Source organism: Bufo bufo, chromosome 10, assembly GCF_905171765.1.
Source record: "Bufo bufo chromosome 10, aBufBuf1.1, whole genome shotgun sequence".
NCBI classification, from domain to species: Eukaryota; Metazoa; Chordata; class Amphibia; order Anura; family Bufonidae; genus Bufo; species Bufo bufo.
This window is the reverse complement of record NC_053398.1, coordinates 81424862-81450889: the sequence shown is the minus strand read 5'-3', so window position 1 is coordinate 81450889 and position 26028 is coordinate 81424862. Positions and strand designations below refer to the sequence as shown.

Below are 26028 nucleotides of genomic sequence, written 5' to 3'. Positions count from 1 at the left end.
AAATGAGCTTTTTATGAGAGACTATGCTAGGTCCTTAGGTGGAACCACAATCTCAAATGTAACTTCCTTCGCTAGCAGAAGTGCCACCCACATTTAAGAGTCCTCAAGTACTTCAGCCAAAAGAAAGGAAATAGCTGAACAACTTGCTGTCAAGAGAGGAGAAATTGAGATGGAAGCTGCCATTGAGGCACAGCGCTGTCAAATGGAAGCACAGTGCCATCAAATAGAAGCTGAAATGGAAACACAGTGCCAACAGATGAAAAGTCTGGAAAGGCAGAAAGAAGTTAAGATCATAGAGGCCAGACTCAGAGTACACGAATAGGATATGAATCAGAGTAGTCATAGGTTCAAATCTGTACCAAGTGAAGAAACAGACTCCTACTTTCCTCCACACACCCAGGAGAATGGAAGGAAATAAGTCATTATCCTTCCATCCCTACTCAGAAAAACAAAGAGAGGCCTAGTCCAGTGTTAGGAAAAAGTTTGAAAAGTGTGAATTTACCCTCCATCTCTACCAGAAAAGATAAAGAAAGGGACCTAATTCAGAACTAAGTGACAAAATAGAACCGGATGATTCTATTCCTAGATGCCACGGTGTCACGCCTTGCCCTGTGAGTGTGCGGAGGTCTGTCAGACTGGCTGCACATGTCTGACTTCTCTGTTTGTTTTGATTTGGGTTTCAGCGGGATCAACCTTCCCTCAGGCATACTGGTTTTCATTGTTTGTGAGGCTATTTATCCCTCCTTCCCCCAGTGGCATGTGCGGGTTATAGTTCTTTCCTGGGAGCTTTTGATGTGTGGTGGATCGTCTGCTCCAGCTCTGCTCAAGTCCTCTTCTTTATTTCCCTTTGTTTGTTTTATCTAGGCCTCTAGGGAGAGGCTTGCTTCCTCCTAGTTTGAAGAAGCAGGTTGCCTCTTCCCTTTTCCCTGCTGCTTAGGGTTTGCCCAGGGTGTTTAGGTTTAGGCATGAGGGCATGTGCACATCCACCCTAAGGGTATGCACATGGGCACAGCAGTTTAGGGAAAGCTTTTAGGGATCGCTAGGAGGTAACCCTTTTCTCCCTAGCTTTTGGGCCTAGTCGTTTGTTCTGTTTGTGTTTCCGTGTTTGGTTATTTCCCCGCTTACCTACCTATCGTGAGACACGGCAATGCTCAGGAGAATGTTACAACCATTGTCCCAGCAAGACCACAGAGAACAGTCCTAGATAGACTTCCCTTTCCGGAACCTACTATATTGTTAGTAGACGTACTGAAGTTCATAGAGTGGAAGGCAAGTTTTGAAATTATCATTGAGCATCATTGCTTCAGTCCAGTCGACAAGTTATTCTACCTTCAGAGATATGTTGGTGGAGAAGCACAGAAAGTTCTTGAAGGTAACTTCTATAGAAATGACGAAGAAGCCTACAAGCAAGCTTGGGAAAAATGTAATGCAAAATATGGTCATGCTTTCTTAGTACAAAGAGCTTTTAGAGAGAAATTGAATAACTGGCCTAAAAAAGGTCCTAAAGAACAGTATGGAGACTTCCTGTGAGCATGCAGCAATGCCATCTCACATGTTCAAGGTCTAGAAGTACTGAACGACTATCTAGAAAACCACAGGATGATAGTCAAGCTACCAGAAGAAGTGGCTTCTAGATGGAATCGCTATGTGACTGAACAGTTAGATCTAGGTTAGGACTTCCCAAGTTTTAAAGAGTTCTCTGAGTTTGCCAATGAGAAAGCATGGACAGCATGTAATCCAGTAACATCATCTTACGTCTTAAAATCGTTAGAAGCAAGGCCTGCAAGAGAGATAAGACATGCAAGAGCAACAAGCTTTGCAACCAACGCAGCAGCTTAAGGTCCAAATACCTACGAGAGTAAGTTCAAAGTCACTACTGGGATCAGTAGAGAGACAGAACCGACAAATCTTCAGACTATCTACAAATGTATGTCCTGTGGAGAGAACCACTCCATACACAAGTGCCAACAAATGAAGGAGAAGCCCCCAGATGAAAAGAAAAGGTTTGTACTCGAGAAACAACTGTGTCTTGTTTGTCTAAGTAAAGGCCATGTTACTAAGGAGTGTAAGAAAAAGGCCACATGCAGCGTTTACAAAGGACACAATCCTACACCACTACATGAAGAATGTCCAAAGAAAGATAAATCCTCAATACCTAAAGCTACTGAGGAAGGAAAGAAAGTATCGGTATTCTCTTGCAGAGTGAGGGAAGGAGAAGACAATGGCACATCAATGGTTATACCAGTTTGCATTTCAAATTCTAAAATGAGGAACAAGAAGGTATACGCCTATGCGCTACTGGATGCCCAAAGTGACGTCACCTTCATTGATCAAGAAATCTGCAAGAATTACAAGTTGCTACAGAACCAGTGAAGCTCAAACTCACCACAATGATGGGGAGAGACACATTAGTGAACAGTCAAAGGGTCAAAGGACAGAGTTAGAGGACTACATTTAAACTTCACATTAGATGTACCTCCAGCTTATACAAAAGACGATATACCTCTAGATCGAGATCGCATACCTACCTGTGAAACAGCCAATAAATGAGAGCACCCATCTGTCATATCTCATGAAATGTCTCCGCTGAAGGAGTTTGGTGTTGGACTATCGATAGGTTACGACTGCCCCGAAGCCTTGGTACCACGAAAGGTAATCACGGAAGGAAAGGGTGAACCCAAAACTGTTTAAATTGATCTAGGATGGGGTGTTGTTGGAGGAAAACAGCAGATTGCAAACTCAAGACAGGTTCCAGGATTGTGTCATCGAATATCTGTCCAAGAGTTACCAACGGTAAGTCGAGAAAAAGTAATCAAGATCCTTGAATCCGACTTTGCAGACATAAGTTCTAAAGAAAAGAGTGTATCTCAAGAAGACAAAGTTCGTACACACTCTAGAAGAAGTATTCAGCAGAATCAACAAGGTCATCTTGAAATGCCCTTACCTTTCAGAGAACGACCAAGTCTGCCAAATAACAGAAATCTTGCCCAAACAAGATTGAAATGTTTGAAGAAAAGGATGGGAAGAGATCCCAAACTCAAGAATGATTATTTGAAATTCATGGAAGGCATCCTCGAAGAAGCACATGCAGAGAGAGTTAATAACCAACCTAAAGAAGCAGAAGTGTGGTACATCCCACATCAAGGTGTTTACCACTCAAAGAAACCAGATAAGATTAGAGTAGTATTTGATTGCTCAGCAAAGTACAATGGTGTGGCATTGAATGATCATCTACTAAAAAGGACCAGATCTTACAAACACTCTACCTGGAGTACTCTGTAGATTCAGAAAGTATGTCATAGCGGTCATGTGTGACGTTGAAAAGATGTTCCACCAGTTTCATGTGAAGAATGAAGATAGAGACTTCCTGAGGTTTCTATGGTGGGAGGATGGAGATACAGATACAGAGCCAGCAGAATATGGAATGCAAGTACACTTGTTTGGAGCAGCATCGTCTCCAGATTGTGCCAATTTTGGTATGAAGTACCCGGCCAATCAGAATGAAAAGGATTGCCCGTCAGCAGCAAATTTTCAGAAGAAAAACTTTTACGTAGATGATGGTCTCATAAGTCTAGAGTCCACAGAATCTGCAATCAAACTAGGGAAAGAAAGCCAAGAGTTATGGGCAAGAGGAAACCTGCGCCTTCATAAATTAATCTCAAACAACAGAGAGGTACTGGAATCCATCAGTGACTCTGAACGTGCAGCAACAATAAAGAATGTAGATCTCAATTATGATCATCTTCCAGTTCAAAATTTACTTGGATTGGGATGGAATGTAGAGAATGACATGTTCTTCTTTAAAGTATCTATTGAAGAGAAAGTTGCAACTAGACGTACCATTCTTTCCGCAGTGGCTTCTATATTTGATCCATTGGGATTCTTGGCTCCAGTAATCCTCAGAGCAAAAGATATACTACAAGACTTATGCAGACAGAAGTTGGGATGGGACGAGCCCATACCTGAAAATTTTAGACCAATGTGGGAGAGTTGGATAAGAGACTTACAAAACTTGAGAAAGGTTCTTATACCCAGATGTTCTGTACCTCATGATTTCGGAAAGTACAAGAAAATAGAACTTTATCACTTTTCAGATGCCAGTAGTTATAGTTATGGTCAGTGCTCCTACAGAAAAGATACACTGTTCCCTGGTTATAGGAAAGGCCAGAGTTGTTCCTACCGGTATTCAGACAATACCAAGACTTGAACTGACAGCAGCCATAGTTTCAGCATCAGTAAGCAAGTTTCTGAGAGAAGAATTGGAATTGAAAATAGATGAAGAATATTTTTGGACAGACTCACAAGTTGTCCTAGGATACATAAACAACGAAGCTTGAAGATTCCATATCTTTGTCGCCAACAGAGTTGAGAAAATTCAGGAAATAACAAATCCAGAACATTGGCATCACATTGACACAAAGCATAACCCAGCAGATCATGTTTCAAGAGGCCTGAACATAACAGAATTGAAAAATTCAAACTGGTTCACCGGTCCAGAGTTCGTTTGGGAAAAGGAAATCACGCCCAGTAAAGGTTACACAGAATTGTCTATGGGTGATCCAGAAGTAAAAGTTGTACAAATATTGAGCACTCCTGCCAAGTGTCAAGATGACATACTTGAAAGACTAGCCAGATGTTCAAAATGGAATACGGTCATAAATGTAGTAGCTCAAATTCAACGTTTGGCAAAGGGAAATCAGAAAGAAGGAATTGTTGAATGTAGAAGAATGAATGAAAGCTAAAGAAACAGTCAAAATACTCATTCAACAGAGAATCTACAGTGAAGAGTTGAAGAGACTTAGTCAAGAACCTAAAAGGCTTACAAACAACTACCCATTATACAAGCTTAATCTTGTTCTGCAGGATGGTATACTGAAGGTGGGAGGGAGACTGGAAAATGCATCGTTACCTAGCAGAGTGAAGCATCCAGCAATTACATCCAAAAACTATACCGTCACAAGATTGATTATTGATCACTACCACAACAAATCCTTGCACCGGGGAAGAAGCTTTACCCAAAGCTGTTTGAGAGAAGGCAGTTACTGGATAGTGAAAAGAAACAAAGTTATAACAAAGTATATAAGTAAATGTGTAGTCTGCAGAAAGGCACGTAGACCTACAGAACAACAAAGAATGGCAAATTTACCGCAGATCGTATAAATCCATCACCACCATTTCTTTATAGCGGAATGAATTGTTTTGGCCCATTCATCACCAAACAGAACCGCAAGGAGTACAAGAGATATGGACTAATATTTACATGTCTAAGCTCCAGATCAATTCACCTGGAAATGTTAGAGAATATTTCAACTGATGCATTCTTCAACGCCTTGAGATGTTCAATAGCCATTAGAGGTACTGTCAGAGAGCTTAGATCTGACCAAGGATCTAATTTTGTCGGAGAAAAGAATGAATTGAAGAAAGCTCTAAAAAAGATCAATAAAAGTAACTGAGTATTTGTTAGAGAAACAGTGTGATTTTCACATGAATGCTCCACATGCAAGCTATACAGGAGAAGTTTGGGAAAGACAAATCAGAACTGTAAGAAATGTGTTAATTTCAGTGTTGAAAATTATTCTATGAAGTAATGTTAACATCAACGATCCAACAAGTTTGGACCCTTAACTTCCAACCATCTACTTCCCTTTAAGTCTGATTACATACAGCCACCACCTGGCAAGTTTACCAAAAAGGATTTATATGCCAAAAGGAGATGGCGAAGAGTTCAAAATCTATCAGAACAGTTTTGGATAAGAGTACTTAGCCAATCTGATGTTAAGAAGTAAATGGCAAACACCCAGAAGAAATCTCCAAGTTGGTGACATAGTGTTAGTGAAAGAAGAAGATTTACCTAGTAGTCAATGGAAATTGGCCAGAGTTCTAGAAGTTCAAAAGGATGAAGACAGACTAGTAAGAAGAGTGTTGTTACAAATAGGAAACTCAAAACTTGACAAAAAAGGAAAATGTCTCACTACTCCACTCAAGTTGGAACGCCCTATACAGAAGTTAGTTGTTCTACGAGAAGACACTTGGAAGTTGAGAACCTGATGTAAAATTCCTCAAATTCATGTTCAAGTCCTACCACTAAGAATATAGAAATTATATAGAAGTTCGGGTTTGGGTTAGGTGTTCTGTAGATTGTATTATTTTCCCTTATAACATGGTTATAAGGGAAAATAGTAGCATTCTTAATACAGAAGGGCTGGAGGGGTTAAATTTAAAAAAAAATAATTTAACTCGCCTTAATCCACTTGATCGCGCAGCCCGGCTTCTCTTCTGTCTTCTTCTTTGCTGTGCACAGGAATAGCACCTTTGATGACATCACTGTGCTTATCACATGGTCCAATCACATGGTTCATCACCATGGTAAGGGACCATGTGATTGGATCATGTGATGTGACGTCACCACAGGTCCTTAGCCTGCAGCTCAACATTACAGAAGAAGACAGAGATCCGCAACTACGCGTTCAAGTGGACTCGGTGAGTTAATTTCTTTTTTTTTTTTTTAACCCCTCCATCACTATTTGTACGATATGCGATATATATTGCGATATATTGTTTTCTATATTGGGGGGGTGTTTAAACTTTTTTTTTTTTACTTTTTATTTAATAACTATTAGCCTCCTTAAGGGCTAGAACCCTTGTCCTATTCACCCTGATAGAGCTCTATCAGGGTGAATAGGACTTTACACTCTCCCTGCTGCCCTGTGCTTTGTGCACACAATAGCAGGGAGCTGACCATGGCAGCCAGCCTCTCATGTGCCCCCCCAGCTTCTCATGTGCCCCACCAGCCTCTGATCTGCTCCCCCCCAGCCTCTGATCTGCTCCCTTCCCAGCCTCTGATCTGCTCCCCCCACAGCCTCTGATCTGCTCCCCCCACAGCCTCTTATCTGCTCCCCCCACAGCCTCTTATCTGCTCCCCCCACAGCCTCTTATCTGCTCCCCCCACAGCCTCTTATCTGCCCCCCCCCCCAGCCTCTTATCTGCCCCCCCAGTCCTGGCTGCGATGGTATGTTAGTGAGCAGCATTATACTCACGTGCGCCGTGGCCGCCGGTCGCTCCTTCTTCTCATAAGTCTGTGCGGCGCATTGCTAATGCCATAAGCAGACAGAAGGAGCTCCCGGCGATCACGGCGCACGTGAGTATAATGCTGCTCACTAACATACCATCGCAGCCAGGACTTCAGTAGCGTGACTCCTGGCTGCCATGGTAACCGATCTGAGCCCCAGCATTACACTGCTGGGACTCCGATCGGAACTGCCCACTGCCACCAATGATGGGGGGAGGAGGGGGACCCTGTGGGATATGGCCGGCACATTCATTGGCCACAGTCCCTCCCCTCCTCCTCCTACTCTGTCCTCACTGGTGTTCAGCGGCAGCCGCGCACAGTGGGGAGGGAGGGACTCCCTCTTTCTCCCTCCACTGTGCCGGCGGGCGGGCTCAGGAGAAAATGGTGCGCGCAGAGAGCACGATCATATCGCGGTCCGGCGATATAGGCGAAAATCCATATTGTGGCCCAAATTTATATTGCATATCGCCTATACCGCCCACCCCTAATTCAGAATGCTATTATTTTCCCTTATAACCATATTATAAGGGAAAAAAAATACAGATCGGGTCCCCAGCCCGATCGTCACCTAGAAACCATGAGCGAGAATCGCACAGCATCCGCACTTGCTTGCGATTTTCACGTGGCCCCATTCACTTCTATGGGGCCTGCGTTGCGTGAAAAACGCAGAATATAGAGCATGCTGCGATTTTCACACAACGCACAAGTGATGCGTGAAAATCACTGCTCGTGTGCACAGCCCCATAGAAATGAATGGGTCAGGATTCAGTGCGGGTGCAATGCGTTCAACTTACGCATTGCACCCGCGCGGAATACTCGCCCGTGTGAAAGGGGCCTTAGTTAGACCTCAGATATACCTCTCAAAAAGATCATAAAGTGCTTAAATAACTTGAAGTGAGAGTACAGATACTCAAGAGAAATATATCCACCATTTTATGTTGAATGACAAGATTGAACAGTTGAACCACAATCTTATGCATGCCACCATTTTATGATACTTTATTCAACACGTGTTCTGTATCTGCTGCGGAGGCGGCAGTGTTCTATATGAAAAGTTGAAGTTAATAAAGAAGTTATTTCAAGCATTTGGTGTGCTCTTTAAATCTGCTGTTTCCATAGAACGGCGCTAGAGGAATTACAAAGTAACTGACAGACAGTCTGGTTAGTCTAAAAGTCAGAGATATCAAAATTCTTCTAACGCCACAGCGAAAAAGCACTTTATAGTTCAGCGTCTGCTACACGGGTGTCTGCTAAAAGAAGCAGACGGCCACCCGCGGCTATGACGCCCACAGCGGGCGCCATCTTTAAACACCCGGCCAGCGCCGCACATGTACGGCGCTGGGCGTGAAGGGGTTAAGTTTTACACAATAATATTTTTGAAACAAAAATAAATAATGTTTTAGTGTCTCCATAGTCTGAGAGCCATAGTTTTTTTTTATTATTTTGGCGATTGTCTTAGATAGGGTCTAATTTTTTGCGGAATGAGGTGACGGTTAGATTGGTACTATTTTGGGGGACATACGCCTTTTTGATCTCTTGGTGTTGAACTTTTAGTGATGTAAGGTGACAAAAAAAATTGTTTTTTTTTAGCACAGTTTTAAATCTATTATATTTTTTTGACGGTGTTCACCTGAGGGGTTAGGTCATGTGATATTTTCATAGAGCCGGTCGATACGGACGCAGCGATACCCAATATGTCAACTTTTCTTTTTTTTCCCCTAATTTTACAATTACTTTTAACTTTATTTGGGGAAAACTTTTTTTTACAAAGCATCACAATACTTCTGTATTGTGATGCATTGGATGCAAGTGTATTACATACTGTAATACACTTCAGCCAGCCTGCCTGTGAGATCCAGGGAGCTGGATCTCACATGCTGTCACGGAAGGCAGCCACGATGCCTAAATGAGGCACCGAATGATGAAAATGGAGAAACCAGCACTCGCTCAAATGCAGGCTGCCCGGGAGAAGAGGCCACTCCACAATAATTAATTAAGAAAGACTCCCAGCAGCCGTGTCTTGATGCAGATAAACCACTTTATTCCATAGACGGAAATGGTCCTATAACCAGGACGCGTTTCGGCGATGGGCCTTCATCAACAGGTACATCCAAATGTGATCAGAACAAAATATATATACAAAAGGTACCGCCCACAGGGACGGAAGGCCCATCCCATAAGGGGAGTGGCCACAAAGGAATACAGGATATCAATATAAATCAGCATGCTACAATAGTAAACAAACAAAAAGCGCTATGATCGAAAGACTATCTTACATGTTGTAGACTAATCCCATGATGGATAATTAGGTAGTTGACGTCTGAAAAATAAATAGATCAATTATGATCAGAAAATTAAAAAAAATGTATACAAATTACAAATGCATAACCTCATATTCCCTATTCAGGCCTCTAGGGTGCAATGTATCCAACGTGTGGATCCAAAAGGCTTCTCTCCGTAGGAGAATTTTCTTGATGTCACCCCCCCTACGTGGTCTAATTACCTGTTCCAGAACCTGAAACTTCAGCTGGGCTATGGAATGTCTACATTTCTCAAAGTGGCTTGGTATAGGTAACAACAAATTTTTTGTTCTGATGGTTGATTTGTGCTTATTAATTCTGTCTCTCACTGCCTGCATTGTCTCCCCAATGTATAGCAGACCACAAGGGCATTTGATGAGATAGATCACGTTAGAAGACTCACATGTAAAGAAACCCTTTACTTCAAATGGACGTCCAGTATGTGGATGATAAAATGTAGGGCCCTTTATGATGTGCGAACACTGGAGACAATGCAGGCAGGGAAACGTGCCTTTACGTGGTGTTGACAATAAACTTTGGCGTGATAAGCATTTGGTGCCTCCTATATCTGCACTAACTAACATGTCCCTATAACTAAGGTTCTTTCTATTGCAGATCAGAGGTGGACTCTTAAATTCCAAAACCTCTGGATAGGCCTTTCCCAACAGGTGCCAATGTTTTCTGACGATATTGTCAATCTGTGTATTGAAGGGATGAAATTTGTGTATGAATGCTACCCTGGCGGGGCCCTTTTTATTAGGGTTAATTCTCACAGTAGATTGATCAACACCACTACTAGCTAGTATGTTTGAGGGATATCCTCGTTCCTTAAATCTAGAAGTCATTTCCTCAAGCCTCTGTTTCTGTGTGGATGGATCTGAAACAATCCGTTTCACCCGCTGGTATTGAGATTTGGGTATAGATTTCTTTAAAGAGGGGGGATGTGCACTCGTGTAATATAGAATGCTATTTCTGTCTGTCTCGTTCCTGTAGAGGTCGGTGGATAGCTGACCCTCTTGATTTTTTATGACCAATGTATCCAAAAAGCTGACCATGTCCCTGTCACATGACATGGTGAACTGTAGACCATCACAACCTGTATTTAAATCATCAATGAACATCAACAGGGTCTCACGTGGCCCAGCCCATATGCAAAAAATATCATCGATAAATCTTTTCCAAATAAGCGCATTGTTACTGTATAACTCATTGGTGTAAACACATGTTTCTTCAAATGCAGCCATGAATATATTTGCATAGGGCGGGGCCACGTTTGATTTATATTGATATCCTGTATTCCTTTGTGGCCACTCCCCTTATGGGATGGGCCTTCCGTCCCTGTGGGCGGTACCTTTAGTATATATATTTTGTTCTGATCACATTTGGATGTACCTGTTGATGAAGGCACATCGGCGAAACGCGTCCTGGTTATAGGACCATTTCCGTCTATGGAATAAAGTGGTTTATCTGCATCAAGACACGGCTGCTGGGAGTCTTTCTTAATTAAGGGAGGCATCGGGCTGCCTTCCCTGCCATCGGGTCCCCGTCACAGCAGCGCCCGGCAGGATTTGCATGTGCTGCGGTCAGCGCTGAGCGCGGCTGTGAAGGGGTTAATGCGCCGGCATTGGTGGTTTCACAGCTGCCGGCGCATACAGCAGGGGTCTGGTCATCAGTGATTGACGGACTCCTGCCGCTCCTGCGCCCGCCTAATCAGAGCGCCGTAGTACTACGACACTGGTATTTCTGTTCCGGATATCAGTGCCGTACATGCCGCTGGTATCCTACAGGTTAACTGCGCCCCATATGTAATGATAAATATGTATATACCACCTCCTGCCAATGTTTCAACCCTACAAGCAGATGTAGGATTTGTATCCCTGAAGCTAAAATGTTATGCATGGGGGACTTCAATATGGTGCCACCTGGATAGGTTTAAAGGAAACCTAAATCCTCCTTGCTGGCTGACGTCACAGAGCTGGAGCGCCGAAATCTCGCGATGCGCGAGCTAGCGCATGTGCAGTGTCTGCATCATGTTCATTCCCTGTGCTGGCATCAGCACAGGGAACGAACTACGCATGCGCTAGCTCGCGCATCGCGAGATTTCGGCGCTCCAGCTCTGACGTCAGCCAGCAAGGAGGAGATTCGGAGGATGCGGGCGGTGCTGGGCTCCTTTCCGCTTTACTCATCTCCGGACACAGGACTCATATCAGGTCATTTGCATATTGATCAAAAAGGTTTTTTAACACAATAAAAGAGCAGAGAGCTGTGGGGACTGGGTATTGCAGATGTGCTAGCAGCCATCTAGCAGCCCATGTCCCCAGCTCTATGCACAAAATCCTGGTGACAGGTTCCCTTTAATGCAGAGATGGATCGAGTGATATTGCAACCCTCGCCCACTATGTTGTCCAGGCTGTATGCCGAGATGAGGTGGGTTGACATGTGAAATGAACGTCACCCTCATGTGAAGCGCCATCTAGAATTGACTCTATGTTTGGTACGGCCTCCACATACTTACATCTGGTAGATATCCAATATGGCCATCAGAATCATGCTCCCATGGTGGTTAAATTGAAATTGCCAGCTAGTCTAAGCTCTGTAGCCAAATTACGTACACATCCCTTTTGGATATCTCTTATGACAGTTAATGATTGTATTCCAGATTAACTTAATGTATTTTTAGAGGTGCATGATAGCAATATAGATGACCTATTGCGCTGGGAGACGCTAAAAGCTTACATGCACGGCTGCTTTAAATCTTCCATATCCTATATTAAGAGACACTCACCGCAGGGAGGAGGAATTGGGCCGTCTGTGTGGAGGAACACTATACCTCAAGTCCCACGGAAAGCAATAGATTGGAGTGGCAGCAAATAGGGAGGCAATATCTAATAAATGTTAGGGAGAGAAGGGATTGTAAACTCTTTTTCCTCAATCATCTGAAATGGGCAGCCAGTCTGGTAAAATGTTGGCGCACGTAGTACGCAATAACACAGCAGCTCCACCAGTGCTACGCATACATAATGCGGAGGGTGAGTTGGTAGACGCAGAGGGTATACTGGATAGATTCCAATAATTTTATCAAGACTCGTATAGCTCAGTGATACAATACACTCACTCTGATTTGACCAGTTATCTGCAAGATGTTTAGTATCCAAAATTGCAGGAAAAAGATAGAGAGCTTTTGGATGCGGAGATTACCCTAGAGGAAGTAGAAGATGCTATTAGGGGGCTAACCTCGGGAAAGTCACCTGGCCCTGATGGAATCCCATTAGAAGTGTACTCGAAATACATTGATATTCTTGGACCACAATTGCACAAGTGGCAGCACAACAGAGGGATTGCCTTCCAGAGTCGCTGTATGATGTTTCCATAGTAGTGCTGCTGAAACCTGATAAAAGCCCACTGGAATGCGGCTCCTATAGGCCCATTTCTTTATTTGATATAGACTATAAAATACTTACCAAGATACTGGCCAACAGATTGAATAAAGTAATTGCCACAATCATACATGAGGATCAATCCGGCTTCATACCGGGACGATCAACATCCAGTAATATCAGAAGGGCACAAGTCATTGTGCAGGTGGGGGTTGGAGGAAAGGCGCACTGGGCCTTGGCTTCTTTAGATACAGCTAAGGCATTTGATTCCGTGGGGTGGCCATATCTTTTAGAGGTGCTAAAATGTTTCGGGTTTGGACCGACTTTTATTTCTTGGATATCCATTCTATATAAATGTCCCAAGGCTTGTATCCTGGTAAATGGCTCATACTCAGCACCGTTTGCCCTCAGAGGCATCAGACAAGGGTGCCCGTATTGCACCCATTTGCTGTGGTCATAGAACCCCTTGGCTTAGAATACGCCAGGACACTGTGTTTAAAGGGATATACTTAGGAGAGAGGAAGGATAGGATAGGCTTATATGCTGATGTCTTGATACTCTGCATGGATAGTGTGGAGACCACTTTACTGAGGGCGATAGATCTAATTGATTGCTTTGCATTTCTCGGGGCTCCGTATAAACTGGTCGAAATCGGCCCTCATGCCACTATGGACGACTACCTCGCTAACAGTATTTTAAAACCTCCCGGTAGTAGATTACTTTAAAATACCTAGGAATAATTATCACTAGACCCACTTATATCATTCACTAAGAATATAGCGCCCATTGAAACCTACTTTACTGACAAATTTAGATCTTAGAAAACTCTTCCCCTATCCATAATGGGCACATAATCTAATTAAAATGATCTTGTTCCGTAAAGGTCTCCATCTACTGGAGCATGCATGTACACCTATACCACGCAGCTTTTTCGATCGCCTGCACTCGTTAATGACAGTCTTTGTATGGGGGTCAGCTAGACGTAAGCTTGCCTTACAAAGATCTAAGCAGCAAGGGGAGCAGCACTACCAGATATCTTTCTATACTTTCTGGCTGGCCAGGTGAGATTTCTTGCATTCTGCTGGGTGGTGGCTTCCAAGCTACCTAATACAGAATACTATCTGCCGCAAAACCTGCAGTTATTCACATTATGGCGAGTACTGGAAAGCATTCACTTGTTTGCTGGACGTGCTCTTCCCATACATACGCTGGCACATCAGGTGTGGAACGCAGCAAAGCTACACCACTACAGGGATTTGGCGGACGCCATTCCATTATGGGACAACCCAATGTTCCCTCACTTGCAGAACCATGAAGGGCCGGAAATTTGGAAGGAATACAACATGCACACCCTAAAACATTTCCATGACAAAGGGATCTTATGTTCATTCACATTATGTTCATTTCAAGTGCAACTCTTTAAGTGCACATACCGAATTATACCAGAATTGGACCAGAAGGGGACCACAGGTAATTACAGAAATAATTAATGCAAACAATGTTTCACTTTTTCATCTTACTCTCCCCACTTTTCCAAAACCTTCTGAAATACCCCCACATCCATTCACCCAGCAAGGAACTATTCATCTCTTCCTCCATCTTACCTTCTCACCTGACAGCTTGCACAAACTCGTTTGGCAACATAAAACCCTTCCTTCCCAAACACACACACAGTAACCTCCTGCCCTCTCTTATTCTTATCTATTAACACTTTCTCTGCTTCTCCTTATTGCTGGTGATATCTCTCCAAATCCAGGCCCCCCTCAGCAAATCCCCACTATCACCTCCATGTCCTACTACAAATCTCCTACAAATTTCTGCAACCCCTTATACCTAATAACCATTCCTCTGACCCCTACTTCTTTTGTTCCTCTGGCAGGAGCATTATGGAATGCTCGCTCTGACTGTAACAAACTGTTCTACATTCATGAACTTTTGATCTCTCAAAAACGTTCCTTTCTGGGTCTGACAGAAACATAGTTGACACCCTCTGACACCTCCTCCCCTGCTGCACTCTTATAGTGGATTTCAATTCACTCACACCCCCCACCCCGGCTGCAAACATGGTGGAGGAGTTGGTCTTCTCCTATCAGACACCTGCTCCTACAGCCCAACTCCACTGCCACCCTCCATTACATTCACCTCTTTTTTTTTTTATTCCATCATTTTTATTAAGAATTTTCATATAAAGTACAGCAGAGTGTAACATTACAGAGTAGCGTATAGTGGACACAGCCACGAAAGATCGAGATTATACAAGTTATACAAACGTCAAATAACGTGTAAAATATTATGCCGTAATAAAGGAGGAGTAAAGGACAGTGCACATAGTGAGATTACATGTAAACTAACATCAGTGGCTTCCATAATATCATTGTTATTGAATACGAGTCACAATTTTCGTCATCTCCAATCTTGGATATCAGCAAAGTAGCTATGACATCATTAATAAGCTAAAATGGCCACACTGTTGACACTAGCTAGTTGTCAAATTTCCAGTAATCTAACATGGGAACTACAAATAACGAACACTAATAAGAGATCCGTCTAATAATGAGGCCCAGCAGTAGGAGGGACCTAAGTATGACGACACTAAAGGCGTTTCAGAACTATTCCATTAACAGGAATCTGAACATGTGAGAATCAATCTAGTGGGAAAATCTCGGATGAGCCATCCAGGGGCTCCATGTATGTTCATATTTCACAGGAGAAAGCATTGAGGGTGGAATCATCTTTTCGTACCGACAAGTTGTATTTAAGTCGGTTATCACTTCTGAGATGTCAGGGGGGTTAGGTTTTTCCAGTGGCGAGTTATAATCAGCTTAGCGCTGAGCAGAACATGCCCTATTATGGGTCTATATGAAGGGTGTGAGTGTTGAATGCCCAAGAATAAAAGAGCAAGTTCTGGGGTCGGGGGAATTGCATGCTTGGTCAGTTCTCCTAATAGCGCAAATACCTGTCTCCAGAAGTTAGTGATAATTGGGCACGACCATAGGACATGAAGTAACGAGCCCACATTCCCACATCCCCTCCAGCATAAGGGAGAAGTAGAAGGGTATATTATATGGAGTCTTTGGGGTGTGAAGTACCAATTTAGGAGCGTCTTGACACCCGCCTCATAGTGGGTAACGCATTTAAAATTGGAGGTCAAGAAGCCAATAGTGAGAGACCAGGAATCTTCAGAGAATGCACTACCCAATTCCCGCTCCCACTTCTTCAAAGGTTTGGTTTTAACAAACTTAGCTTTATCACCCATAAAATCATAGATGCGTCCAGTTGCTCCTTTCCTCAATAAGCCCTGGGAGTAATACAATTGGAGGAACCCCAAATGTGTGGGCGGAGGCGCTTTGATAGTGGTCATTAACAAATGTTTAATCCTGAGGTAATTAAATATCTCGCCGGATGGGAGTTGGAACAGTTGTTGAATGATATTGAATGGGAGAATCCCATCAGCAGTAATAAGCTGAGAGACCCTTTCAATACCCTTCTCGCACCATCTGCACAAATTGATATCCTGAAGTACTGATTCCAGGGTATAGGTGTCTGAATGAAAGAATAAGGCATCTTTAGAGTCTGGGGATGTATTGTGGATTTGTAACCAAAGCCTCCCCATATGTTTTATGGTCATAAGGGTAAGGTCAGGGACCTTCCTGTTCCATATAATACCTATTAACAAGTCTCTCAAGGAGCCTCCATTAATTGAATGAGATTCAACTTGATGCCAAGCCTTGGTACAATCTTTTTTCCACCATTCTCTGGCTAGCGACAATCCAATGGCTTTGTGGTAGTCGATGATAAAAGGTAGGCCTATTTGTCCAGCTTTTTTCCGTAGGAAAAGTTGTTTCTGGGCAATTCTGGGTTTGGATGATTTCCATATATATTTGGATAGGGTTGACTGTGCCTTTTTAAAGAATAAAGTAGGGACTGAGATAGGGAGAGCCCTAAAGACATAAATCAGTTTAGGCAGAGTCTGAAATGCCGCCACCCTTCCCATCCACGAAATCTCTTTCATGGAAAATTGGGAAAGGTCAGAGGACATGGTCTAGAGGAGAGGCTCGTAATTTCGCTTGTATAGAAGGGAACAGGGGTACGTAAGCTTAATTCCCAAGTATGGGAGTTCCGAGTCTTGCCAGTCTAGGGGATATCGGGATTTTAACACTGTTATATGTTTTTGGGGAATATTGAGAGGTAGGGCTTGGGATTTAGAGTTATTAATTTTATAGTAGGAAAGTGTGCCAAATTGTGTTATTATGTCAAAGGCAAAGCGTAATGATTGTAGAGGGTTTGACAGGGTAAGGATGATGTCATCCGCATATAGAGATATTCTGTGGTCCCGTCCGCCAATGTCTACACCTTTTTCCCTAATTTTCTTTTTTTTGTGTTTCAGTCTAATCAGGGAGCCTCCTATGAAAGCCTTATGGGTCTGCCACAGAATATACTTATCTGAGACAGAGCCATCATTAAAAGTGAAAAACTCTCGTAGTTCATTAGACAGCTCTTTAAAGGGCTTCTGTCACCCCACTAAAGTGATTTTTTTTTTTGGGGCTAGTTAAATTAGTTATATAGCGATATATGAAAATATAATTGTGTTACTTACATTGATCCAGCAGTTTATTCAAAAAACGAAGTTTTATCATATGCAAATTCGGTCTCTACCAGCAAGTAGGGCGGCTACTTGCTGGTAGCTGCTGCAGAAATCCGCCCCCTCCTCTTGTTGATTGACAGGGCCAGCAGGGATCTCCTCCTCCGGCCAGCCCTGTCGGCATTTCAAAAATCGCGCGCCTGTGTTGATTCGGCGCAGGCGCACTGAGATGAGGAGGCTCGTCTCCTCAGAACTCCCTCAGTGCGCCTGCGCCGATGACATCACCGAAATGGAAGTCGTCATCGGCGCAGGCGCACTGAGGGAGTTCTGAGGAGACGAGCCTCCTCATCTCAGAGCGCCATCTTTAGCCGGGCCCCTTTCAAAGAAGCCGTCCAAGTTCCCGCTTTGCAGCCTAGGAAGCTGCCTTTTAGACTTCCCCATCGTGTCCTGGAGGGTGTCCAGCTTCAATAACGCCAGGGATGCGACGATGGGAGTGCTAGTAGCCCTGGGGAGCTCGCCTATAGTCGCTGTGGTGCAGGAGCTGCAGGATCAAGCGGCCATTCCTCTCAGCGTCCAAGCCACGCCCCCCCCCCCATTCACCTCATTTGAAGTACACTCTGTTTGCATCTACTCTCCCTCCAACCTTCAACTAGCTGTCATTTACCGACCCCCAGGCCCAGCCACCACCTATCTTGACCACTTCAACACCTGGCTACTACACTTTCAGCCAACATCCCCACTATCATGGGTGACTTCAACATCCCTATTGACACCTGCCACTCGGCCGCCTCTAAACTCCTATCGCTCTCTTCCTCCTTCGGCCTATCACAGTGGTCTTCAGCTCCCACCCACAGAGATAGTTACACTCTGAATCTAATGTTTACCCGCCTCTGCTCCCTATCTAACCTTTCTAATTCGGCATTTTCCCCCTTTCCGACCACAACCTACTTACCTTCTCTTCATTAGTCTCTTCTGCTGCTCCCCCAGTCCACACACTAGCACACCCCCGCAGGAACCTTAAACATCTTGACTTTTGCTTGCTTTCTGACTCTGCTCCCACTCTCTACCATCTGTTCCCTCCAAGACCCAGATGCTGCCACCACCCTATATAACACCACCACCAGTACAGCTCTGGACAATGTTGCCCCCCTCACACACAACAAAACCCGAAAAATCAACAGACAACCCTGGCACACCAACCTGACCAAATAACTCAGACAAGCTTCCAGGGCTGCTGAGCGGCAGTGGAAGAAATCCCATTCTAAAGATCAATTTACCGCATACAAGCAACCCCTCCTCATATTTAAAGCCTCACTAAAACAGACCTACTTCTCATCTCTCATATCTTCCCTGTCCCACAGCCCTAAACAACTTTTTAACACTTAACGCCCTTCTCTGTCCCCCAGCGCCCCCACCCTCTCCTCAGCTGAGTACTTTGCCAAATACTTCAAACAAAAGATCGTCAACATCAGAGAAAGCTTCAGGACACAGTCCCCAAGGACCCTCTACAGACCCTCTACACAACTGCTCGGTCCTCTTCTCCCAAAACCAGAAGGGCACAAGTCATTGTGCAGGTGGGGGTTGGAGGAAAGGCGCACTGGGCCTTGGCTTCTTTAGATACAGCTAAGGCATTTGATTCCGTGGGGTGGCCATATCTTTTAGAGGTGCTAAAATGTTTCGGGTTTGGACCGACTTTTATTTCTTAGATATCCATTCTATATAAATGTCCCAAGGCTTGTATCCTGGTAAATGGCTCATACTCAGCGGCCATTCCTCTCAGCGGCCAAGCCACGCCCCCCCCCCCCACATTCACCTCATTTGAAGTACACTCTGTTTGCATCTACTCTCCCTCCAACCTTCAACTAGCTGTCATTTACCGACCCCCAGGCCCAGCCACCACCTATCTTGACCACTTCAACACCTGGCTACTACACTTTCAGCCAACATCCCCACTATCATGGGTGACTTCAACATCCCTATTGACACCTGCCACTCGGCCGCCTCTAAACTCCTATCGCTCTCTTCCTCCTTCGGCCTATCACAGTGGTCTTCAGCTCCCACCCACAGAGATAGTTACACTCTGAATCTAATGTTTACCCGCCTCTGCTCCCTATCTAACCTTTCTAATTCGGCATTTTCCCCCTTTCCGACCACAACCTACTTAACTTCTCTTCATTAGTCTCTTCTGCTGCTCCCCCAGTCCACACCCTAGCACACCCCCGCAGGAACCTTAAACATCTTGACTTTTGCTTGCTTTCTGACTCTGCTCCCACTCTCTACCATCTGTTCCCTCCAAGACCCAGATGCTGCCACCACCCTATATAACACCACCACCAGTACAGCTCTGGACAATGTTGCCCCCCTCACACACAACAAAACCCGAAAAATCAACAGACAACCCTGGCACACCAACCTGACCAAATAACTCAGACAAGCTTCCAGGGCTGCTGAGCGGCAGTGGAAGAAATCCCATTCTAAAGATCAATTTACCGCATACAAGCAACCCCTCCTCATATTTAAAGCCTCACTAAAACAGACCTACTTCTCATCTCTCATATCTTCCCTGTCCCACAGCCCTAAACAACTTTTTAACACTTAACGCCCTTCTCTGTCCCCCAGCGCCCCCACCCTCTCCTCAGCTGAGTACTTTGCCAAATACTTCAAACAAAAGATCGTCAACATCAGAGAAAGCTTCAGGACACAGTCCCCAAGGACCCTCTACAGACCCTCTACACAACTGCTCGGTCCTCTTCTCCCAAAACCCGCTTCTCCACCATTACAGAAGAAAAACTCTCCACTCTACATCTCACAACCTGTGCACTTGACCCAATCCCATCCAACCTCATCCCTAACCTCAGCACAGTGTTTATCCCAGCCCTAACTCATCTCTTCAACCTATCACTAACCTCTGGTGTCTGACCCTCTGCTTTTAAACATACTACCACCCATCCTCAAAAAGCCTTCACTTGACCCATCTTTGTCCAGTTATCGCCCCATATCACTTATTCCATATGCCTCAAAGCTACTTAACCAACATGTCCATTCTGAACTGTCCTCTCACCTCTCCTCCTGCTCCCTCTTTGACCGCCTACAATCTGGCTTCCGACCCCACCACTCGACTGAGACTGCCCGTACCAAAGTCACCAATGACCTACTAACAGCCAAAACCAAAAAACATTACTCTGTCCACCTTCTCCTTGACCTGTCCTCTGCCTTTGCCACTGTTGACCACTCCCTTCTGTTGCAAACTCTCATCTCTTGGCATCACTGACCTGGCCCTCTCCTGGAACAAATCATACCTCACAGACCGGACGTTTAGAGTCTCCCACTTTCGCACCACCTCCTCGTCTCATTCCCTCTCTGTTGGTGTCCCGCAAGGCTCTGTCCTAGGACCCCTGCTCTTCTCCATCTACACTTTTGGCCTGGAACATCTCATAGAGTCCCATGGCTTTCAGTATCACTGTTATGCTGATGAGACACAGATCTACCTCTCTGGTCCAGACATCACCACCCTACTATCCAGAATCCCACAATGTACATCTTCTATATCATCCTTCTTCTTTTCGCTTTCTAAAACTTAACATGGATAAAACAGAATTCATCATCTTTCCCCCAATCTTGCTCAACCCCCCAACAGACCTATCTATCACGATTAATGGCTGCACACTCTCCCCGGTCAACCAAGTCCGCTGCCTTGGAGTGACCTTGGATTCTGCCCTCTCCTTCCGACCGCACATCCAAGCCCTTTCCACCACCTGCCGCCTCCTACTCAAAAAAAATCTCCCGCATTCGCGCTTTCCTAAACTTTGAATCTGCAAATACTTGTACATGCCCTTATCATCTCCCGCCTAGACTACTGCAACATTCTCCTCTGTGGCCTTCCATCTAGCACTCTCGCACCCCTCCAATCTATCCTCGACTCTGCTGCCCGACTAATCAACCTCCCACCCTGTTACTCCTCTGCCTCTCCCCTCTGCCAAGCCCTTCACTGGCTCCCCATTGCACAGCGAATTCAGTTCAAAATACTAACAAATACATACAAGGCCGTCCACAACCTGTCCCCTCCCTACATCTCTGAGCTACTTTCGCGATAAATCCCCACACACACTCTCCGATCCTCACAAGACCTCCTTCTCTCCTCTCCTCTTATCACCTCTTCCCACAATCACCTCCAAGATTTCTCCCGTGCATCCCTGACACTCTGGAACTAGCTACCCCAACATATCAGACTCTCACCTAAAGTGTAACCCTTCAAAAGAAACCTGAAAACCCACCTCTTCAGACAAGCCTACAACCAGTGACCATGCTGCCTCTATACCGCCATGACCAACTTCACCCGCACCTACTGTGTCCTTCTCCCATACCATGTAGATTGTAAGCCCTCACTGGCAGGACCCTCTCTCCTTCTGTACCAGTTTGTAACTCGTCTTGTTTAGGATTAGTGAAATTGTCTGTATTATGAATGTATACCCCTCTTCATATGTACAGCGCTATGGAATAAATGGCGCTTAAATAATAATAATAATCATAATAATAATCATAATAAATACAGGAAAAATCTGGACTCCCGCGTATTTACTTCTATAGATACCTGCAGGTGCGCCATGCTCTTCATGCACAGTTTCGGGATGATAGACATTATAACTAATAATAGATAATAGAAATTTACTGGTATCGTTATTACTATGAACAAACACCTACTTTTATCAATGTATATGGGCTTTTTAGGTGCACTGTGCTTCAAAACAGTGTCTTTTCTGCTGGGTGACATTAGTCATTTGACCTAGAATTTTTAGCCATTTACGGTACGTTATGCAAGTGATTTTGTAAAAGGGTGACTGATAAGTGGATATGGCTTGCTCCTTGGCTAGGATGCAAATAAATTTAAGCATCTCTGATCTATTGTGTTACACAGTGGTTTAGGGATATTTATGGGAGTTATCCAAGTGGCCTCCAGTTTTCACCCTTTCACCCCTATACATGGATCTGGGATTCACTGCAGGGGAACCATTTTGTCACAACCAAAAATTACCAAAGATTTAACTTGACTTATTGGCTAAAAGCATGGCACTTTTGAGAAATGCTTGTGGCTTTTTCTGCACTGCTGTGGTACCTTGAACAAGATAAGACTCTATTTACATCACATCTGAGCCTTCTGTGAGTTTTAAGTCAGAACATACTGTCACATTCAGGGGTTATGAGAAACCACTGAACATATCACAATCTTTCACTGACAATTTCTGAACACAAAATAGACAAAAACAGACAATATCTCCTAACAGCAGCCCCCAACTGGTCGGCAGTCCCCATGGCCGCTATTTGCAGGGACCTAGTCTAAGCACCTGCAGTTAGAACTGCAGGTACCTGACCACATATGAGTACATAGCAGGAACCCAAGAATATAAAATCAGACATGAACCAAGATCAAAGCATAAACCAGAACCCATGTAGATCAAGATCCTCTCAGGTAGCATGGCGTTCATGGGCAGTACAGGACAATGCAGAAGACATATTTGACATTGATGAAAAACCACAAAAGTCAAGGGCAAACACATTGATCAGGATCAGAACAGAATAGCAGGGTACCACTCACACGTAAAGCTGGAAGTCAGGTAATGGCAGAGCACACAAATCCCATCCAACCCAAAAGAAAAAGCAAGATACAAGCTGAAGGAGTTGAGCTGGAACAAGCTCATACCACACAGACAAAGGATTAAAGCAGACCCATAGCAAGCACACAGCTTTCCTAGAGAAAGAAGATAAAATGATCTGGCACACAGCACTGTTTTGACATCCTTTCAGGATGCCGTTTTTTATTGTAGATAGCTGAAATGAATTAAAGCATTCCCACAATGCAGAACACCAGGGTTTAAGGAGGCTGCTAAACTGGATAAATTGAAAACTGCATTCTGAATGCATGTCAGATCTGCACTGTGTGCCAGCACCTTTAGGTAGCGTGCCTACTGGTCTAAATAGCTGAGTAATTAGGCCACCTGAGGTCCAGACACTCAGACCAGGCAAACATTGACACTGGGTTCAGACCTGAGCGTATTCGATATGCGCGTTTAACGCACGTTTTTGTGCGCGTTTTTGTCCATAGTCAACGCGCGTATTACGCGCATTTGTGTGATTGACAGCAGTGTCCTATGGCCGCAAACGCGCGACAAAACGCCCCAAAGAAGCTCAAGAACTTGTTTATGCGTCGGGTGTTTTTCAGCGCGTTCAAACGCGCTGTAAAACGCGAAAATGTGAACCAGTCCCATAGGGAAGCATTGGTTTGCATCGGTTATGCGTTTTACAGCGCGTTCGAATGCGCTGTAAAACGCGCAAGTGTGAACTTAGGGTAAACCTTACATCATACCCAAACACAGGGATCATACACGTCACAGGAAACTGTTCACACACACCCACAACAGTCTGCAGCCAGCGCGCAATTCAGCAGCTAGCCTACATAGCAATGCAGTGTCAGAGAATGGCATTGTGACAAATACTTGTACCGAATAAAAACAGATGAACCTCTTCTGCGGGAGCTGCCAAGGATACCATTTAGATAAGGCGTGTAGTTTAAAATGGGTTTAATTCGTCTACACGTTTCAGGGGTGAATTACCCCCTTCATCAGGACAATAAAAGGTTTTACTGTCCTGATGAAGGGGGTAATTCACCCCTGAAACGTGTAGACGAATTAAAGCCATTTTAAACTACACGCCTTATCTAAATGGTATCCTTGGCAGCGCCCGCAGAAGAAGTTCATCTGTTTTTATTCAGTACAAGTTTTACTTCCACTCCAGCACCCGTACGGTTTTTGGGCGCAGGCAGGAACCCAGGCCGCAGCCAAGCACCCGTTTTCTGGTCGGGATATATACCAGCAAGAGCCTATACAGCTGTTGTGACTACGCATATGCAATAATATTGTCAGCAATACCACACATGAGGCGCCATCCTCTCTCTCTTCTTTCATTGTGACAAATACACCTCAGATGGAAGTTCTGGTTCATGCCACTAAATGGTGGAAAACCAGATACCACATGATATATGTTTGTTTTTATAATACATCTGTGTAGGAAAGCAAAACAGACAATGCTTTCCATACAGTAAAAAAAGTATACTGATCTATTTCTGTGAAATGCGAAAAGGAGATTACTTACCTGTTTGACAGCCTCCTATGTATAGTAAAAGCCATTAACATAATCTGAAGTACCTCATTATGCAGCTCTACAGCCACTGTTGGCCAGCAAAACATTTTAGAAAGTATAAAAAAACACGTGACCAGGTGAATAAATCCATATTGATACTCACTTAGCATTACAGTAGTCAGGGCCTCTCTGGAGATCTAGGTCTTGACTTTCTGCCTTGAAATCAACTTCTAGATTGACACTAACAGGGCTGGAACCTCTTAAGGTAATTATGTTAACCAAAAGATGACTGAGAGAACGGTGGGCAAAGAGGTGCTGGGTAGCCGTAAATGTAGAGCACTGGAGGGTATGGCTAAAAGTTCCTACAAATCACAAAAAAAAGGAATTAAAAAAATGTAATATAATTTTTTTTTCTAATCCTGTAATATTTTATTGGAAACACAGGTCCATCATAAAAGAACATTAAAGGGGTTGTCCTGGTTCTAGATATTGATTACCTATCTACAGGATAAGTCATCAATATCAGATAAGTGTGGGTCTGACTCCTGGGACCGCCAAAATCATCTGTTCCCAGCAGCCAGAAACACAACTTCGTCCACTGTGTGTTGCTGGGTTACTGCAGCTCAGCTCCATTTTACTTTGTGATTGCACCTTTTGTTCAGAATCAAGAATCCTTATTTTTCTGGCACACATTGCTTTGTGTAAATGATCATTCATATTCATACAACAGCAATTATTGCTACATAAATGCAGTGAATTTGGAATAAAAAACTGCATTCACTATATGCACACATACAAGAAGAAAGCTCCATGTTATAAGGGAAAATAATATCCATCCCGATCGTCTCCTAGCAACCGTGCGTGAAAATCGCACCGCATCCGCACTTGCTTGCGGATGCTTGCGATTTTCACGCAACCCCATTCACTTCTATGGGGCCTGCGTTGCGTGAAAAACGCAGAATATAGAGCATGCTGCAATTTTCACGCAACGCACAAGTGATGCGTGAAAATCACCGCTCATCTGCACAGCCCCATAGAAATGAATGGGTCGGTATTCAGTGCGGGTGCAATGCGTTCACCTCACGCATCGCATCCGCGCGGAATACTCCCCCGTGTGAAAGGGGCCTAAGGCCCCTTTCACACGAGCGTGACGGATTAGGTCCGGATGCGTTCAGGGAGCGCTCAGTGAAACTCGCACCATTTTGCAAGCAAGTTCAGTCAGTTTTATCTGCGATAGCGTTCAGTTTTTTCCGTGCGGGTGCAATGCGTTTTGATGCGTTTTTCACGCGCGTGCTAAAAAGCTGAAGGTTTACAAACAACATCTCTTAGCAACCATCAGTGAAAAACGCATCGCACCCGCACTTGCTTGCGGATGCAATGTGTTTTTCACACAGCCCCTCTCACTTCTATGAGGTCAGGGCTGCATTAAAAAAAAACGCAGAATATAGTACATGCTGCTATTTTCACGCAACACAGAACTGATACGTGAAAAACAACGCTCATGTACACAGACCCATTGAAATGAATGGGTCAGGATTCAGTGCGGGTGCTATGCGTTCATGTCAC

At 44.2% G+C, this 26028-nt stretch overlaps 1 protein-coding gene across 1 annotated transcript in view; it reads right to left on the bottom strand.

Moving 5' to 3' along the window:
- The window catches only part of PGGHG (protein-glucosylgalactosylhydroxylysine glucosidase), a 436976-nt gene that overhangs the window by 313829 nt on the left and 97119 nt on the right, over positions 1 to 26028 (bottom strand). The window contains exon 3 of the mRNA XM_040409837.1: positions 24626 to 24824. Within this exon, the coding sequence (XP_040265771.1) occupies positions 24626 to 24824 (199 nt within the window). The remainder of the gene's footprint in view (positions 1 to 24625; positions 24825 to 26028) is intronic.